Raw genomic sequence first — 21138 nt, forward strand, 5'->3', positions numbered from 1 at the left:
ATGTACCCAGGCAATGCAAGCGCTCCAGACTTCTTCATTCTCTTGGGTTTCTCCAATCACCCTTGGTTAGAAACCCCCCTCTTCACAGTGGTGCTCCTTGCTTACGTCTTCACACTGGTGGGCAATATTTCCATCATTGTGGTATCCAGAGTAGATCCTCAACTTGACAGCCCTATGTACTTCTTCCTTTCCAACCTCTCCTTCTTGGACCTGTGTTTTACTACAACTACCATCCCTCAACTTTTGCTGAACCTTTGGGGCCCAGATAAATCTATCAGCTACGGCGGCTGTGTGACCCAGTTTTATATGTTTCACTTCCTGGGAGCTACGGAGTGCATCCTCCTGGCTGTTATGTCCTTGGACCGTTACATTGCCATCTGCAAACCCCTGAGGTACTCAGCGATCATGCACCAGCGACTCTGTATCCTCCTGGTGGCTGTGGCATGGATAAGTGGCTTGGCTAACTCCTTGCTTCAGTCTTCCCTTACTGTCCAGCTGCCACTTTGTGGCAACAATAAGGTAGATAACTTCCTCTGCGAAGTTCCAGTGATGATTAAGATGTCCTGTGCTGACACTACCTTCAATGTCGCCATGCTCTCCATTGTGGGGACATTCTATTCCTTGGTCCCTCTGTCCCTTATCCTTGTTTCTTATGGGTTTATTGTAGCTACTGTGCTTAGGATCAGGTCTTCCGAGGGTAAGAAGAAGGCCTTTAATACATGTGGTTCTCATGTTATTGTTGTGACTCTATTCTATGGGCCAGTAATCATCATGTATGTACAACCCTCTGCAACGAATTACCAGGATAAGAACAAACTCATGTCTCTTTTCTACAGTTTGGTCACTCCTATGCTTAACCCTTTTATCTATACTTTGAGGAATAAGGACATGAAAGGAGCAATGAAGAGGCTTCTTGTCTCGTTCTCCCATCAGGGAAGAGATGAAACATAATTATATCTCTGTTCTACATCCACCATGTTTGGCTTAGAAGATCTCCAATTGTAAAATTATCTTTGTACTTAAGCCCCTCCAAACTGTTGGACTCCTTTAATACCTATTCTATGTACATATGGCTTTGTACCATAATAGTGTAGTTTGTTAACTATCAAGGATCAATGCTAAACTCATTTTTCTATAATGTTATGAGAGTGAGGGCCATGTAATTAAGTTAGTTTGTATCCATCTAAAGAATTTGCTGCCAAAATCTAAGGAGTAAGCAAAAAATAAATACTTACTGGTGGATACATTTTTGGGTTAAAACAGACACATTACACACTACACTGCTGATGGGAATAACTTGTTCAACCACTTTGGAAAGCAGTATGGAGGTTCCTCAAAAAATTAAACCTAGACCTCCTTTATGACCCAGCAATCCCACTTTTGGGCATTTACACAAATGACCATAAACAAGGCCATACTAAAGCTACCAGCACAACCATGTTTATTGCACATTATTTACCATAGCCAAGATACGGAGTCAGCCCAGATGCCCCTCAGTAGATGAATGGATCAAGAAAATGTGGTATATATACACAATGGAATTCTATGCTTCCATCAGAAAGAATGATATCACCCCATTTGTAAGGAAATGGAAAGACTTGGAAAAATCATATTAAGTCAAGTAAGTCATTCCCGAAGAAACATAGACTCCATGGTTTCTCTCATTTGCAATAATTAGTGTGTGTCTAGGAGAATCCTAGAACAGGATCACAATAGCTCAATAGCTATGTACATGTGACTACATAAGATGATGGTAAGAGAAATGAACTCCAAGATATGGAAACAAGAGGTTTTCTCTTTGTTGTTGTTGTTTTAATGTACTATGTGAAGTCATTTCTCCCCCCACACTATGGTTTATCCCCTATTGTCACTGTATTTGATTTTGATACCCTGTGTATTGTATATACATTTAACTGAATTAGGGAAGGGAAGGGGAACAACAAAATGGTGCAAAGGACAAAGGGAGAACCAATGCAACAGCAATACTCACAAGACAATATGTTGGAAATGTACTGTACAACTTGGGGAGAGAACTGGAGGAGTAGTGGGAGAAAAACAAGGGAGGGGTTAACACTGTTCAACAAGAAATGCATTCACTACCTTATGTATGTAACTGTAACCTGTCTGCACATCACTTTGACAATGAAATTAATTATAAAAACAAAACAGACACATTCAAAACATTTTTGTGTAATTTGAAGGAAAAGGTAGTAACTCAAATACAAATATCCTTTTGTTCTTATGGAAAAGATTTTATTATTAATCTTTTATGTGCAAACAAACTCATTCTGTGAGTTACCAGCAGAATCAAAGGCATACATTCTATAACCAGCCTTTATAGCCACACATCCACTGATTATTTCAGAATAGATAATTCATGAGTGTCTGACTTTGTTTTCTTCAGGTCTCTATGGATTCCTTTCTTCTGAAGTATATAACTTTTCCAGTGTTTCCAATGTTGGTGATTCAAATCATTAAAAATCCATATGTGGATTTTAGCACTGAGAATCACTTAGGTTCTGCTGGTTTGCTCATCTACACAAAATAACAAATTTTTATGTGTTGAATAGATAAACAAGCAATGGGATTGCTTGATCAACTAGGAATCAAAGCATTAGGTTGTTAGCATAAGAGAAACAGAGCAAGATAGTAGGGAAAAATGGAAAAATAAATTTTTCATGAGACTACCAACTATGACATAGAGGTGAAATAGAAAGATTGATGAAGTAAGAGATGATATCCTGTTGATTTTATCAATAATATCAAATCTTATCCTTTAAAACCAGTCATTTTATATCATAGTTGTATGATCCTATCCTTACAATACTCTCTTCTCTCAGCTTTTATTTAAGGAAAATTGTTGTTCTCACAAATAAGTCTGATTAAGTGAAGTCTTCATATATCTCCTCATCCTTGATGTAGCTGCACTATCCACTTCAAAGGAGCAAGAACACTCATAGTATATAGCCATCTGACTCAGAGATGCATTTATTTATTTATTTACTTTATTGTGAGAATACCATACAAAGGAGTTATAATTACATGGGCAAGATAACAAGTACATTTCTTATCAAGCATTGTTGTCTCCTCTATGTTTCCCCTTCCCATCCCTTCCCATACACCCCTCCTCACCCCACCCAATCCTCCCTCACCCCCCACCAAAGTTGTAAAGTTCATTTTTCAACCTGACAACTTGTACATCTCATTGTTGCAATGGGTCCACCTGTATCCCTAAATGATTTGTTTTTTCCCTTCCCCCCACAAATTATACCAACATCATATACAGTGAAACCATGGGTTATACCGTGGGGGAGGGACATACAAAACAACAAAGAAATCATCTTATAAATATGTTAGAAACAATTGCATGAAAAGAAAACAAAAAAAATTTGAATACTTATCTTGGGGTTCATTCCCCTAACATCAACTTATCTGACCTTTTCTGCTTGACTCAGACATATACTAGTAATTACAAATAAGGGAAACCATGGGACCTATGTTTCTTTGGGCCTGGCTTACTTCACTTAATATCATTTTTTCCAAGCCTTTCCATTTCCTAACAAATGGGGCAGTGTCATTCTTTCTGATGGAGGCACAGAATTCCATTGTATATATATACCACAATTTCTTGATCCATTCATCTACTGAGGGGCATCTAGGTTGGTTCCATATCTTGGCTATGGTAAATAATGCTGCAATAAACATAGTCATGCTGGTAACTTTAGTGTGGTCTTGTTTGTGATCATGTGGGTAAATGCTCAAAAATGGGGTTGCTGGGTCATAGGGAAGCTCTATGTGGAGTCTTTTGAGGAACCTCCATATTGCTTTCCAAAGTGGTTGAACAAGTTTACACTCCCACCAAGAATGCAGTAAGTAAGGTTCCCTTCTGTCCACATCTCCTCCAGTATCTGTTGGTATTAGAGTTCTTGATTATAGCCATTCTAACTGGAGTGAGGTGGTATCTCAATGTTGTTTTGATTTGCATTTCTTTTATGGCTAGGGAGGTTGGGCATTTCTTCATGTGTGTATTGGCCATCCTTCTTTCCTCTTCAGAGAAGTTTCTCTTTAAGTCTTTAGACCACTTATTTATTGGGCAGTTGTTTCTTTGAAGATTTGTTTTGGGGGGATTTAATTTTTTATGTTCCAGGTATATTTTAGACATGAGACCCTTGTCTGTTGTATGGCTAGTGAAGATCTTCTCCCAATCCATGAGTTTTCTATTGATCTTGCTAGCTATGTCCTTTGCCATGCAGATGCTCTGCAATTTCATGCAATTCCATTTGTCCAACCTTTCTTTGATTTGTTGTGTTTCTGGGTCTCTACTAAGAAAATTTGGGCCTGTGCCAAGGAGACCTAGGGTTTCTCCTATTCCATCCTGTAATGTTTTCAGAGTGTCTGCTTTGACTTTGAGGTCTTTGATCCATTTGGAATTGATTCTGGTGCAGGGTGATATATAAGGATCTAGCTTTAGTTTTCTACAAGTAGTTAACCAATTTTTCCAGCACCATTTACTGAAGAGGCTGTCTTTCTTCCATTCTATTTTATTAGCTCCCTTATCGAAGATTAGGTGGCTATAGGTCTGTAGGTTCATTTCTGTGTTTTCAACTCTATTCCATTGGTCCTGGGATCTATTCTTGTGCCAGTACCAAGCTGTTTTGATTACTATGGCTTTGTAGTAGAGTTTGAAATTTGGTATTGACATTCCTCCAGCACTGTTCTTTCTGTTGAGGATCAATTTTGCTATTTGGGGTCTTTTATTGTTCCATATGAATTTTTGGATTGCCTCTTCTATTTCCTTGAAGAATGAGGTTGGAAGTTTGATAGGTATCGAGTTGAATTTGTAGATAGCCTTGGGAAGTATTGCCATTTTCACGATGTTGATCTTTCCAATCCAGGAACAATGGAGTTTTTAACCACTTTCTAAGATCTGTTTTGATTTCCTTTTTCAGGTTTTTAAAGTTTTCATCATAGAGGTCCTTCACTTCTTTGGTTAAGTTAATTCCTAGGTATTTTATTTTTTGTGGAGGTATTCTGAATGGAGTTGCTTTCCTGATTTCAGCCATATTTTTCTCAGAGATGCATTTATTACAATAAGTAACTAAAATGTAATTTCTCTCTTCAATTTATACTTTATTTAATATAATAAGCTACCCCTTCCCTTTTAGACTTCAAGGGAAGGAGGATCCAGATTTGCTCTTATTGAGGGCTGTACTTTGGAGGGAAGTTGACTTCCTAGAACAGCCATGCCAGCTGAGAACTGGGAAATCAAAGCACAGTGTAAATAAACAATGCCTTAGAAGACAGTGAATCCTAGAACTGCAGCAGAGTTGAAGGGGGAAGGAAAATCTCACCTTTGTGTTGAATGTGAAGTCAATTTATTATTAAAGTCTTGTGGATATTAAGAGAAAGCTGCCTATCTTCCCAAGTATCTGAAGCATCAGTAGTGTTTATAATTTTAATATATTAGTTGTGTTTAAATATTATGTTTGTGATTTTCAAGACTATTTCCTAGGTTAATTTGTTCCTCTTACTAATAGTATGAGTAGTTATTACATATATGATAACTTAGTTATATTTTAAAAATTAAAATAAAGAAAAATAATATTTTTTAATTGAAAATGTGTCTCTTGTCTGAAACTGTAACTCTTTAATGGGTAGCCATTATACTTAATAAAATACATCTTGCATTATTTTAGATAAAATGTATAAAATATTGATATGCATTTATAATACCTTAAATGTTTATCTTAACACAAAATTAGAAAAAGAATAATGAAGTATGGATGATGTGTAGAACGTAAATATCTATAAGATGATCTGAAAACTATGTTTACATACAGATTATTAATAAAATATACACATTATTTTTAAAAGAACCAGATAATAATCTAGGTATCCAGTTAACTGATAAAAAAAACAACACTCATAGAAGGCATGAAAATAAGATTCATGAATATGCTAGCTAATAGAAATGTATTTTAGATTAAAAAATACAGCAGGTTGAAACTGAAAAATGGCAACCCATTAAAACTCTTAATAAAATGCTAATAACTACATTGTTATTAATGTCAGGGAAAGATTATCATTCTTTCTATTACATAAACAAAAATTTGGTATTTGCTTTTCCTTTAAATAAGCCTGGTTTTGGGAGATGGGACAATCTGATTCCCTAATGACAATTGTTACTTTGTTCAAAGTAGCTGGACTGCCCTTGAGAGCTATGGAGCTTTCTGCTTGAATGACAGGTTTCTGCTATAGGCATCCTGGACACCACAGAAATTACACCTGTCATTTAGTAAATCAGTGTATTTTTGACTAACATATGGAATTTAAAATCTTATTATCCAAATATCTGACTTATATACTGTGCATTTATATCAACAAAAATATTTATCATTCATATTTTTGTTATAAAATAATAAACAAAAGTTTTCAAGTATAACTTCATTCTTTTTTATTTGGACATGTTCTTTCTTGTAGTTTTTTTCTACTCAGCTTATATTTTTTGGCCCCTTAGTATTATGGCTAGAGATAATTGTGTGGCATACTATAAGGCTCAATTAATAACACATTCAAGAAACTCACAAATTCCTCAGAATCATTTATTCAAACAAGCTCATCTTCAGTTTTATACTGATAAAAATTGATAGTCAATATGTTGGGAATTGAATCTGCTTATTTCAAAACACATTCAACAACAGAAGACACATGATATCAATCTCCATTCGCTGTATAACATAAGGAGTATTTCCAGAAAGTTCTGTTTCCAGGAACTATCTCTGCTAACTCATTTGGGAGAAGAATAAATGAATGTCCTGTGTAAAAACAAAGCTCAAGAGTCCTCCATAATAATATCCAAATACCACAAGCACAAACATCCTTGACATTTTCTATTCTTGTCTTTCTAACTCAGGGACATTTATGTCAACTGAAATACTAAGAATTGTATGGTAATTTTTTTAAATATTTTTATTGTAAAGATACTGTACAGAGGGGTTACAATTACATAAGTAAGGTAATGAGTACATTTCCTACTGAGCATTGTTACCCCCTCCTTTGTTTTTCCTCTAATATCCTTTCCCTCCCCAGCTCTCCAAGTCCTTCCTCCTCCTGCCCACCAACCCCAAAGTTGTAAAGTTCATTTGCAACATAGTATCTTGTATGTTTCATTGTTACAATGGGTCAACCTGTATCCTTGTTTCAGCATTTTGTAAATTCTTATTTTTTAATTATCCTCTAGTAGTTGTGCAATGCATTACAACTGAATGTCTCAGTTTATAGAAAATTCTTTTCCTTTTTTTTTGGCTGGTGCTGAGGGTCTGGGAACTGTGCCTGAGCCTCCTTGTGCTCTATCACTTGAGCCACAGCACCACTTGTGGCTTTTTGGAGTAGTTTATTGGAGATAAGTATTGGAGATTTTCCAGCCCTGCCTGGTTTTGAACAAAGAACTTCAGATCTCAGCCTCCTAAGTAGCTAGGATTACAGGTATAAATCACTGGCACCTGGCCTATAGCAAATTCTCTCTCTCTGTCTCTCTCTCTCTCTCTGTCTTTCTCTCTCTCTCCCTCCATATATACAATACATACATACCTATTATATATATATATATGTATATATATATATATACCTTTAAGTAGGTGTACAAAGGAATTGCCATTCACCAAAGCAGTTTATAAATACAGCGCATCTTGATCAATGTTACTCTTTCAACATTCTCACCCACCCCACCCAACCCATCCCTTCCCATGCTTACTTTTTAGGTTATGCATTGAATTTTTTTGCAATTTAACAAAGCAGTTTTTAATGTACGATTTAACAAAGCAGTTTATATGTACGATGAATCTTGATCTGTGTCATCACTTCAATATCTTCAGCTCCCTTTAACCCATTCCTTCCTTTGTATTTCTCAATTCTGTGATTATACAATGAATTCTTGCCTGAGTCCTCCCCACTTCCCCCTTCATTCTTCTACCCCTCTTTCCTTGGCCCCATCCTTCCCTCTTACAAGTTCCCATTTCTTGGTACTTTTGTTGGGCTCTGACTTAGTCTTTGTAAAGAATTATACTGTTTGCAAATTCTTAAATACATCTCTTTTCAACAGTTTTTCTGTTCTCTGAAAGTTTGAAAATACAAGTGTCTTTCTTCAAAATTCCTTTTATTGAGAGATACTTATCAAAAGAAGGTAAGTAAAAAGATAATTTTTGAAGATCATGTCTTCTTAAGAAAGTTATATTGTGTATAGTGCATAGCACCTAATATATATCTGACAGACTGAGCAAATATTTTCAGTGAAGCATTCACAAACTTCAGAAATTCCTAGTTCATTGGCTCTAAGAAAATCTGACTTCTCTTTCTCATAACTCTCTTCCTCTTTTACTTTGACTAAACTTTAAAAAGTTATTAAATATTAGTAAATACTCAGATTTTAAATGTCTAAATAAAGTATGAAGTGTTCTATCTATCATTCAGAATTACAAATCTATGCTTAAAATTTGAGGGATTGATTTATGTCAATTCATCCAATTGATAAAGTCTCAGGTAAAAGGATTTTTGTTTCTTCATTATCTTTTGTTATCAATAAAGCCGACATTGCTATGAATATAAATAAAATGCTGTGTGCATTGGAAATGAAATATGAATAATATATACTAAGATAAAAATGTGAGTGGACACACAATTGAAGAATCAATAGAAACATATTGTTACAATTTATTAATGTGATTTTGAAACATGACTGGATAAGTAATTCCTCATGCATTGAAATAATGAATAAAAACAATCACTGGAAGTAGAAATTCAAAAATAATGGAATCTGAGAGCCAAATAGATTAAAATATCATGGGACTAACACATACTTGATGGAAAAGCAAAGATAGAAGTATAGGTTGTAGAACTTTACATCTTCGGATGTGGGGGCACGCAGAGAAGAGGGAGGAGTTGGGGAGGTAGGGAGAGAAGGGATGGTAGGGGGCAAACAAAGGAGGGGTAACAATGCTGAATAGGAAATTTACTCATTGCCTTACTCATATAATTGTAACCCTCTGTACAGTATCTTACAATAAAAATACATATAAAAATGAAAAAAGTATAGGTTGTAAATATATTACCAAAGTAAATCATATTCATTGATCTGTAAGAAAATAGAAACTACAAGAAAGGAAAATACCTCTGGGATGATTTAGTATGCACAAACCAAATACAGAGAGTAATATGAAAAAAACTCTAAAAAACTGCAAATTTAATGAAGGTACTGAAAACATACTGTAGTGAGCATTATTATTTAGGTTAGATCAAAGGAATTATAGGGGAATTCATGGAGGCCCAAATCTAAAATCCCTCTTTAAAAACTGATGAATTGAAAAGATAATTATAAGTGTTAAATACATATGTGGTAGTTGTCATATTCTAGTTGTTCAATAGCATGGAGTTATAGGTTTTTAAGATATTCATTTAATTTACTTCATATCAAATTAATTGATACCACAGTTTTCTATCTTAGTTCTGACACAGAACTGTTCCTAGAAGAATATAATTTAGGTCATGAGATGGTCCTAAATTATCTGTGTAAATATTAAATTTTGAAATAAAAATTGAAGTGAGTCCATGTGTATGGGGCACACTTATTCAGATAACATCCTTTGAGAAGAAATGTTTTCTATGGCATCTTGAACTACTGATTTTTATAGTCCACAATTTTGTTACCTCAATTAAAGCATTGAGAACTATTTGATTATCTATTAACTTAGATTATTTATTGTTTATTATCCTTTACTATTTAGATTATCTCTATCAGACCAGCATAACAAATATATATCAACATAGATACAAAGTAGCCTTTGTTATAATATTTTGGGTGCATATTACATGCTTTAAAGGGTGGTGAATGCTTTTTAGAATTTAGCAAAATGTCTTCATTAAGAATTCCTTAGAATTATTATTATTTTATTATTATAACTAATTACATTGTCAAATTAATATAGTATATGTGTGAAGAAGGATAATATATAATGAAAGGGCAACATTCACCTCTTACCTCTGAGTAGTGAGTAGTAGTAGTTATGTATGAAAATTCACATAAATGCTTTGAGAATTTAATGAAATAGAGAATACAAAAATCGTGATTTGTAAAACTAACAATATAAAGTTTCCACGAGATTGCTCATTGAGTGAAAGGGTAAGATGAAATTTTGTCAGTGGGATATCATCTCATAATTGCAATTGAATATTCCTTATGTTACAGAAGCTGATGGATTTAAAAAAATAGTAATAAAGGAAAATCTGTAAATAAAAACTATTTTTCTTTTCCAAAATACTGCTTCACTCAACTCAGTGATTTTGTTATTCAATATGCCTTTTATCTGAAAAGCAAAAAACAAAAACCAAAAAAAAATGCTGAAAATGTATAATCCAAGATTTGAATGTTGCTACAGCTGAACTAGGATTTTTTTGACCAAAGTTATCTGAGTTGAAATATGTATTTGTACTTACATAAAATCAGTGGGTCCCTGACAAATACAAAACCTGTTAGACAAAAGAAAATATTAAATTTGCTTGATAAAAGAAAATCCCTACAAGGTGGATAAACTAACTAAAATTTTACAGCAGATATTAATTTCTCAAAGCTTGAACTCGTTATATACAAGAGCACAAAATTATTTTAAAAAGAAATGCTCATTACCTGACTTATGTAACTGTAACCTCTTAATACATAACCTCTCCAATAACAATGAAATATATTTTTAAAAAGACTACAAGATCAAATTGCAAATATAAAAAGGCTCTGTTTGGGTTACTTAATTCTTCCAACTTGTAAGTATCTCCTCAATACTGTACAAGCATGAAGAAATGTATGTTCATGGTGTTTAAATTGTTCCATTACAAATATCTAGGTTAGATTTGTTGAAATTCAGTTTTCTTTTTCCTCACGAAGAAAATATGTTATTCAACTAATAGGAAGTTGCTGGACATGCCTGTTTTGTTGTTTCTCACATATTAATGTGTTCTCTTCCTTCTATTATTCTCTCAGTACATAATTTCTTCTTCAGACTTTTTAAAAATATTTTTATTGTGAAAATACTGTACAGAGGGGTTACAATTACATGGGCAAGATACTGAGTACATTTCTTATCAAGCATTGTAGCCTCCTCCTTTGTTTCCCCTTCCCATCCCTTCCCATCCACCCCCACCCCACCCCACCAAAGTTGTAAAGTTCGTTTTCGACATAACTTGTACATCACATTGTTGCAATGGGTCTACCTGTCTCCCTATTTAAATGAGTTGTTTTTCCCCTTCCCCTCCACAAATTATACCAGTATCAAATACAGCGAAAGCAGGGGTTATACTGTGGGGGAGGGACATGCAAAGCAACGAAGAAATAATCTTTTTTTTTGGGGGGGGGGTCTGGTTGTGGGACCTGAACTCTGGGCCTGGACACTGTCCCTCAGCTCTTCAGCTCAAGGCTAGCGCTCTACCACTTGAGCCACACGGCCACTTCTGGCTTTTTTCCTTTGCTTATGTGGTGTTGAGGAATTGAACCCAGGGCCTCATGCATGCAAGGCAAGCACTCTACCACTGAGCCACCTTCCCAGCCCAAGAAATAATCTTATAAATGTGTTAGAAACAATCGCATGAAAGAAAAAAAAGACTTGAATACATATCTTAGGGTTCATTTCCCTAACATCAACTTATCTGACCTTTTCTGCTTGACTCAGACATATACTAGTTATTGCAAATAAGGGAAACCATGGGACCTATGTTTCTTTGGGCCTGGCTTACTTCACTTAATATCATTTTTTTCTAAGTCTTTCCATTTCCTAACAAATGGGGCAATGTCATTCTTTCTGATGGAGGCATAGAATTCCATTGTGTATTTATACCACATTTTCTTGATCCATTCATCTACTGAGGGGCATCTGGGTTGGTTCCATATCTTACCTATGGTAAATAATGCTGCAATAAACATAGTTGTGCTGGTAGCTTTAGTATGGTCTTGTTTGTGAGCATTTTGGTAAATGCCCAAAAGTGGGATTGCTGGGTCATAGGGGAGCTCTATGTGGAGCCTTTTGAGGAACCTCCATACTGCTTTCCAAAGTGGTTGAACAAGTTTACACTCCCACCAACAATGCAGTAAGGTTTCCTTCTGTCCACATCCCCTCCAGCATCTGTTGTTATTAGAGTTCTTGATTATAGCCATTCTAACTGGGGTGAGGTGGTATCTCAATGTTGTTTTGATTTGCATTTCTTTTATGGCTAGGGAGGTTGAGCATTTCTTCATGTGTCTATTGGCTATCCTTCTTTCGTCTTCTGCAAAGTTTCTCTTTAAGTCTTTAGCCCGCTTATTTATTGAGCAGTTGTTTCTTCTTCTTCAGACTTTTTAACATCTTACAGCTGTGCTTTGCAAATTAAACCATTCAGTTCCTTGGCTTCAGATACTCAGATGCAACAACTGAAAATACAAAGTGATAAATTTGATATTAATAACTTTTCTCAACTGATTTTTATGGTGGTAAAAGTTTGGAATCCATTGTTTTGGAGTTTCTCAAGCATACTTTATTTTCATGTAATCGTCACTAGAAAACAGGAATTGCCAGCCTCACCAGACAAAGGACATTCAATATCTGAATGTCTTGGTTGCTTAAGATAGCTACCTCTAATACTTTCCTGTTTGAAGGAAACTTAAATCACCTGGTGCTAGATCATGCATGTAATTTTTGTTGTTGGTGGTGGTGGTTGTGGGGCTTGAACTCTGGGCTTGGGTCTGTCCCTCAGCTTTTCAGCTCAAGGCAAGCACTCAACCACTTTAGCCACAACTCCACGTCCGGTTTTCTAGTGGTTTATTGGAGATAAGAGTCTCAAGGACTTTCCTGCCTGGGTGGGCTTTGAACCTCAATACTCAGCTCTCAGCCTCCTGAGTAGCTAAGTTTATAGATGTGAGCCACTGGCGCCCGGCTTAGATACGTAATTTTAAGAGCATATTACCATAGCCTATTTTTGTGCCCATGCAAACGATGTGCCAATCTCCTTCTCTTTTCACCACTTTGCTAAACTTCCCTGACAATTCTCTGTCATAGGTAAAAATAAAGTGAAGAGAATGGCTCTCCTTAATGGAAGTCATCCTGAGCAGTTCATTCTACTAGGATTTGCTGACAGACCTTGGCTGGAGCTTCCTCTATTCATTATTCTTCTGATCACATACCCCTTGGCCATGATGGGAAACATCATCATCATCCTGGTGTCCAGGTTAGATCCCCGGCTCCACAGTCCCATGTATTTGTTCCTCACCAACCTCTCCTTTTTAGACATGTGTTACACCACCAGCATCGTCCCTCAGATGCTGTTTAACCTGGGCAGCTCTAAGAAGACCATCAGCTACGTGGGGTGTGCGGTTCAGCTTTATTTCTTTCACATAATGGGAGGCACAGAATGTTTCCTCTTGGCTCTTATGTCCTTTGATCGCTATGTGGCCATCTGCAGACCTCTGCACTACTCCCTCATCATGAACCAGCGCCTCTGCATCCTGTTAGTGTGCACTGTGTGGCTGTGTGGAGTGATCATAGCTGTCTCACAGGCCACTCTCACATTACAGCTGCCCCTGTGTGGCACAAATTCACTGGATCACTTGTTGTGTGAGATTTCAGTCCTGATCAAGACTGCCTGTGGTGAGAAGGAGACCAATGAGCTCGCACTCCCTGTGATATGCATTTTTGTGTTAGCTGTTCCTCTGTGTTTAATACTTGCCTCATATGCTAGCATTGGACGTGCTATACTGAAGATTAAATCTTCTGAAGGAAGGAAAAAGGCCTTTGGAACATGTTCCTCCCATCTCATTGTGGTTTTGTTATTTTATGGTCCAGCCATTAGCATGTACCTTCAACCTCCCTCCTCTGTCTCAAGGGACCAGCCCAAGTTCATGGGTCTCTTCTATGGAGTGATGACTCCTACTATCAACCCCTTCATTTATACCCTGAGGAATAAGGATGTGAAGGGGGCAATACGTAAGTTGGTGAGGAGCATTGCCCGTTCAAAGCGAAAGTTTGTAGACATTATTTAACATTTTAATACTCAAGTTTCTAATGTAAAGTCCCTGTTCTCTTAAAATATGCCATTTTGCTTATGTTCTTTTATATAATCATGTTAGTAAGATTATACTTAGGCAGTTTGCATCACTACAGCATTGTATGTTGTGGATATTTTACAAATAATTTGTGTATAACTTAGTAATTCCAGCTACTCGAAAGGCAGAGGAGATTCTGGTTAAAGTCCATCTTGACAAAAACAAAAACAAAAAAATGAGACTTTCTCTGAAAATAAGCAAAGCAAATCACAAGACCCTGAGTTCATATCTCAGCACCATGAAAAATAACAAAATATAACATATAAATAATAGTAATAATACTATTTGAATTCGTGAAGTATTCACATCAAGTAGCTAAATACCAATAATATAAAATATTATTCTGTACAGGTTTATTAATAATATAATATAAAATTATTTAATTGTAAAGTCAATTAATTTAATGACAGTTAGTTTATCAGAAAAAGAGCATTGCATCATTCACCAGCCTATTTCCTATATTTTCTTACTCTCTTCTAGTTATCCCAAGTCTGTGGGCAGTGAGACCAAAAAAGAATAGTCTTAGGAGAGGATCACAAAGGCTCAATAGCTATGAACATATGCACATGTAAAATGATGTTTATCTAAATGAACTCTGAGAAATGGAAACAAGTGGGGGTTTTTGTTATTTTAGTTTTTTGGGTTTTTTTCTTCCTTTGTCACTGCTTTTGTTTTCTAGACCTTTTGTCTTGCATGTAAGTTTATCTGATTTGGGCAGGGTAAGTGGGAGCACAGAAATCATAGGACAAAGGCTAAACAAATGTAGCAGTGACCCTCAGTAGGCACTATGTTGAAAATGAACCATATAACTTTTGCGGGGATGGGGGCTGGGCGAGAAAAACTGGGAGAAAATAAGGGAAGAGTTGACACTGTTCAAAAGGAAATTCACTCATTACCTGACTTAGGTAATTATAATCCCCATGTATAACACCTTTACAATAACAATAAAACTAAAATCCCGTGTTTTATCTGTTCTACTTCAGTTTGTGTAGATGATCTGCTCCTTAAAAATGTATTGTTATTTTTTGCTGGACACATAAATGTGCAGTGGTTTTTATATGGTTAATTAGTGAAAAAACTGAAAGGGACAGAATAAAAAAGGGGAAATATTTTACTGATTTCTTTAAAATCTTTTGAGTCTTCTGAACCTGTGAAAGTACTGGAAAGAAGAAAGTGGTATAAATATTGACAACCTGAGAAGTTTTCTGTGCATAAATTGAAACAAGAAGAAATCTTTTTTAGAAGTACAAAAGATTAGTTTGGTGTTGGTGGCTCATGCCTGTAATCTTAGCTACTTAGGAGGCTGAGATCTGAGGATCCTGATTTGAAGCCAACTCCAGGGCAGCAAAGTCTCTGTGAAGCTCTTTTTTTGGTATACATTTTTTATTGTAAAAATACTGTACAGAGGGGTTACAACATGAGTAAAGTGATGAGTACATTTCCTATTAAGTGTTATTACTTTCTCCTTTGTTTTTTCCCTACCATCTCTTCCCTCCCCTTCTCCCTAACTCCTCCCTCCCCCCTCCCAAAGTTGTAAAGTTTGTTTTCAACATGGTTCTTGTACATCTCATTGTTACAATGGGTCAACCCATATCCTTATTTCAGCATTTTGTTACTTCCCTTCCCCTCCCCAAATTAGAAAAAATGTATATACAAGATGCAGGACACCAGAATCAAATACAGTGAAAACAGGGGTTATGTCATGGGGAAAAAACATACAAAAGAAACAAAAAAAAATCACATGGTACATTATAAATACATTAAAAACAACAGCAAGAAAGATAAAAACCACTTGTGCCTCTATCACTTAGCATCATCTTATATGATCATATGTACATAGCTTTTGTCTCTAATTAACCACTCAAAACTGGAAATGGAGCTGAGGCTCAAAGTGGTAGATCCCTAACCCTGAGCAAAAAAGCTTGGGGACAGTACCCAGGCCCTGAGTTTAAGCCCCACAAGAGAAAAAAAAAGTACAAAGGATTAAACTCAAAAAGCAAAGCATTATAATTTATAATTCATTTATTTGATAAACAGTAAGAGGACCTACTGATATACATTTTTGGACATAAGAATTGTTAAATCTGTATTGCTACTATTTGAAAGTGCTAAAACACACAGCTAGGCCTCACACCAAAAAGCTGAAACTGGCTCATAAAATTAGTAGTAGCTAATGTAAAACAAATGAGTGGATCAAAGTGTTTTGTGCTGTTGAATTAATATCTTAGGAATTAGCATGAGATGTTGTGAAAAAAATAAATACCTTAAAGAAAAATGAAAAGTCATTCAGATTTTTCTAATAAAACTTCTGACATAATAAAGACCTAAAGCAAAATAATTGGATGAAAGCCTCATCCTATTCCACATGAGAACTAACTGAAAACCCAGATTCCCTCGGAAAAATTCCAGGTCACTGGGTATTGAACAATTCTTTGGACCGATAGTCCCTGTACAGTTTAGAAAAGAAAACTAAGAAATTAAATTGGCAGATTCTGCCTGATTGTTAGAAAATGTTTAAAATTTCTCATATAAACATATAGGAAAATAAAGAATTATAATTCTAAAATGCATAATGATATCTTAGGTAATATATACTAGTTAATATATTCTATGTTAGTATTACATAAAATAGTGGTTTAGTCTTGGAGATGAAATACAAAAGGAAAAATATCAAAAACACATCAGTAAGGGCTGGCAAGATGGCTCAGTGGTAGAGTGCTTGCCTTGTATGCATGAGGACCTGGGTTTGATTCCTCAGCACCACATAAGCAGAAAAAGCCAGAAGTGGAACTGTGGCTCAGAGCGGTAGAGTGCTAGCCTTGAGCCGAAGAGCTGAGAGACAGTGCCCAGGCCCAGAATTCAGGACCCACACCGGCAAGAAACACACACACACACACACACCAGTAAACACTGTGTTTTTTTAAAATCATCTTCTATTCTCCAGTAGTTTAAGTTTGCTACTAATATTTAGGATTATAAAGATTCTCATTTCAAGAGGCTTTATAAGGGGCTGGGAAGGTGTCTCAGTGGTAGAGCACTTGCCTTGCATGCGTGAGGCCCTGGGCTCCATTCCTCAGTACCACATAAGCAAAAAGAAAAAAGCCAGAAGTGGTGCTGTGGCTCAAGTAGTAGAGCGCTAGCCTTGAGCTGAAGAGCTGAGGGACAGGCCCAGAGTTCATGCTCCACGACCGGATCCAAAAAAAAAAAAAAGAGGCTTTATAATATCAGGATGCTGACAATATGAGGAAATATAATAATAATATGTCAGGTGCTAGTGGCTCAAACTTGTAATCCTACCTACTCAGAAGCCTGAGATCTGAGAATTGTAGCTCAAAGCCAGCTTGGGTAAGAAAGTCTATGAGACTTATTTCTAATTAACTACTGAAAAGACAAAAGTGGAGCTGTGGTTCAAGTTGTAGAGGGCTAGCCTTAAGCATGAAAGCTCAGGGACAGCACCCAGTCCCTAAGTTCAAGCCCCGGCGGGATACACACACACACACAAACACACACACACAAGCACACAAGCGCGCGCGCACACACACACACACACACACACACACACACACACAGAGCAATAATCTCAGAGTGAAAAAGATAGTAGGGAATGGTATTAATCACAGAAATGTTTTACTGGTACCAGAATGCTTCACATTCCTTGTAAACAACATCACTGTTACTTTAGTTGACTGTTGAAAAGCCAGGTTAAGAAGAAAGTATATATTGAATGGTGAAAATATGCTCTGTCCTTCATAGGCATAATCAAAGCCAAGACTATTTTTTCCAGGAAGGTAATTAAAACTTTTCTCATATTCCAGGCAATTTTTTTTTTTGTCAGTAGTGGGGCTTGAACACTGGGCTTGGGCGCTGTCTATCAGCTCTTCAGCTCAAGGCTAGCACTCTACCACTTTGAGCCACAGGGCCACTTCCGGCTTTTTTGCTTATGTGGTGTTGAGGAATCGAACCCAGGGCCTCATGCATGCAAGGCAAGCACTCTACCATGGTGCCATCTTCCCAGCCCCCAGGCAAACCTTTCTTAAAGAACAAATGGGAATCATCAGGCATTTAACCCTAACTTGAAAAGTACTGTAGATTCATGGGGAAAATTCTCAAAGAAGAATTTTTAAAGATTAAAAAATATTTTTCTACAACACTAAGAAATGCTCAAGGATCCACATAGCAAAATCCTGTTAAGATTTTTTTTATTGTGAAAATACTGTAGAGAGGGGTTACAATTACATGGGCAAGATACTGAGTACATTTCTTATCAAGCATTGTAGCCTCTTCCTTTGTTTCCCCTTCCCATCCCTTCCCATCCTTCCCCACCCCCCACCCAATCCTCCTGCCTCCCCCCCCACCAAAGTTGTAAAGTTCGTTTTTCCACATAACGACTTGTACATCTCATTGTGGCAATGGATCCACCTGTATCCCTATTTAAACGATTTGTTTTTTCCCTTCCCCTCCACAAATTATACCAACCTCAAATACAGTGAAAATGCATCATATTTCTTACAAGATTGTAATTCAACAAATACATTATAACTGATAAAGTCCAAAGTCTTTTCAGAATGTGGTACTCAGAGTCAAAATACTCTTGACAAGTTCAAAGATCATTGAGGAATGAAAGTTGGGTGAAAATGGTTAAATATGTTGTAAGGAAATCAATGTTTGATTGTAGTGGTGAAATAATTTAGATTGAAACAGAAAGTCAATGATCTTGTATAGTATGACAAGTAAACATTCAACTTAGTTTTCATGGTTTAATCATTTTCATGACTAGAAGTAATCCAGAATTTAAGAATATCCTTGTCTAATAAAGTAACATTTTCAAGAAATTCTCACTTATATTTCTCAGAAGTATTTATCCTACTAGCTGACCTTCACTTGTGCACTACTTTAAGCTGGTGTTCAGTGTGCTGGGAAATGGAATCAGTTTATTTCAAAACACATCCAACCATTGAAGATACTTGCTACTGACTCAATTCAGCAGATACCTAATTGTGCACAGGAATATTTCCATAGAGAATTCTATTCCTAGGATATGTCTGATGTGGACGAGGAATTAATGAGTGTCCTACGAAGAAATAATGCTCATGGGGCCTCAGGCATAGCAGTCAAATAACATACTCACAATCCTCTGTGAGCTTTTTCTATATTGCCTTCCTTCACTAAGCATTTTTCTATCTAGTATATTATCAGTCCTATGACAAATTTCTCTGACCTTCTCTCAGAGTTTGAACAAATCAAGTGTCTTCCTTCATACTTTTTATCAACAATTATCAAAATGAGGTAAGTAAAAAAGTCATTGTTTTCCAAGGTCATACATCCTCAGGGAAGGTTGGAATGTGAGCAGATCACAGTGCTTAATGCATACATGTTAAAGAAAATCAAAGTTCAGCAAAAAGGCCTAACAAGTTTGACAAGAAATGTACTTATTCCCTTACTTATGTAACTGTGACCCCTCTGAATATCACCTTGACAATAATAAAATAATTCTTTCCCTTCACTTGTTTAACTTAAAAAAAATTAAGGAAAATTAAAATTAAGCTGGGTCTTGAAAAGGGGTGGGGAGGAAACAAGGGAAGAGCAGAACATAAATGAAAGTGAGAATGCAGTCAAGAATCTCATGTAGGGCTGGGATGTAGCTCAGTGGCAAAATGCTTGCCTAGCAAGTGCAACGTTCTGGGTTCGATCCCCAGTACCAAAAAAGAAAAGACAAAAACAAATGCAGTTAAAAAAAACAAACAAACAAGAATCTCATGTATATTCTACAAAATTAAGAAGAGTGAGGGGATGGGAATGTGGCTTAGTGGTAGAGTGCATGAAGCTAGCATGCATGAAGCTCTCAGTTTGATTCCTCAGTACCAGAAAACAGAAAAAGCTGGAAGTGGCGCTATGGCTCAAGTAGTAGAGCCTTGATCATAGAGAGTCTCAAGGACAGTGTGCTGGCCCTGAGTTCAATCAAGCTCCAAAACTGGTGAAGAAGAAGAAGAACAAGGAGGAAGAGGAGGAGGAGAAGGAGGAAGAGAAGAAAGAGGAGGAGGAGGAGGAGGAAGGGGGATGGAAGGAATGGGTAGGGGAAGGATGTGTGAGAATGTTGGCAGGTGTGACATTGATCAAGATATATTATATTCATAAACTGGTTTGTTAAATGGAAACTCCTTTGTACAACTACTTAAAGATAATACTAAAAAGAAAAGGTTAAAAGCTCTTTTTTTCCAGTCCTGGGCTTGAACTCAGGGCCTGGGCACTGTCCCTATTTCTTTTGTTCAAGGCTAGCACTGTTCCACTTGAGCCACAGCAACACTTCTGGCTTTTTCTGCTTACACGTTACTGAGGAATTGAACCCAGGGCTTCATGCATTTTAAGCAAGCACTCCACCACTAAGCCACATTCCCAGCCTGGGTAAAAACTTTTTAAAAAGAAAATAGCATTGTATTTCAGAGAGTCTCTTCTAAATTTTGGGAAGCCTCCATTCAGTGGCTCCTAGGAGCAATTAGACTATTCTTTGTAATTAATTTCTTTCTTAGTCTCTCACTTAAAAAGTATTTGACTTTCAGCAAGGACTATTTTCCCTAGATACAAAATGCCCACATTTTCAATGTATGAAGTCTTTGGTCATTTCAGTTTCTAAAATATATTTTCAAAATTTGATGAATAGACTTCTTTATGTGTTTCATTCAATTACTATGGTCTCAAAATTTCTTTTCTTTTTTTTCTTATGCTTTACAGCCTATAACCTAAAATGTGCTATAAATATAAATGAAATACAGGGTGATGAAAATAAAGTATGAATAAGGTGTAGTAGAATAAAAATGTGTGAAAATACAGACAAGATGTTACAGCCAGGTGATTTATTAAAGAAATGTTGAATATTCCTGGATGAATAGATCTCTGGGCATTGGCATAGTGGTTTTAAAAATAGTTGAACATACACAATTCAAAAGGTAAACATAATGAAATAGCATGAAAAAAACTTAAAACAAGAGAAATCCAAAGGTAGAAATATAGACTTTAACTGCAAAAGT

The 21138-nt window shown here is 36.2% G+C and overlaps 2 protein-coding genes across 2 annotated transcripts; both read left to right on the forward strand.

The window, feature by feature from the left end:
- LOC122111450 (olfactory receptor 2B11-like) lies at positions 1-951 on the forward strand. The gene has a single exon (XM_042684289.1). It carries the CDS (start codon positions 1-3, stop codon positions 949-951), a length of 951 nt encoding a protein of 316 aa, XP_042540223.1.
- A 12139-nt stretch (positions 952-13090) lies between these two features.
- LOC122111214 (olfactory receptor 2B11-like) lies at positions 13091-14050 on the forward strand. The gene has a single exon (XM_042683940.1). It carries the CDS (start codon positions 13091-13093, stop codon positions 14048-14050), a length of 960 nt encoding a protein of 319 aa, XP_042539874.1.
- Positions 14051-21138: the final 7088 nt, after the last annotated feature.

Source organism: Dipodomys spectabilis, unplaced genomic scaffold, assembly GCF_019054845.1.
Source record: "Dipodomys spectabilis isolate Male_0828 unplaced genomic scaffold, ASM1905484v1 ptg000085l, whole genome shotgun sequence".
Classification (NCBI taxonomy): Eukaryota; Metazoa; Chordata; class Mammalia; order Rodentia; family Heteromyidae; genus Dipodomys; species Dipodomys spectabilis.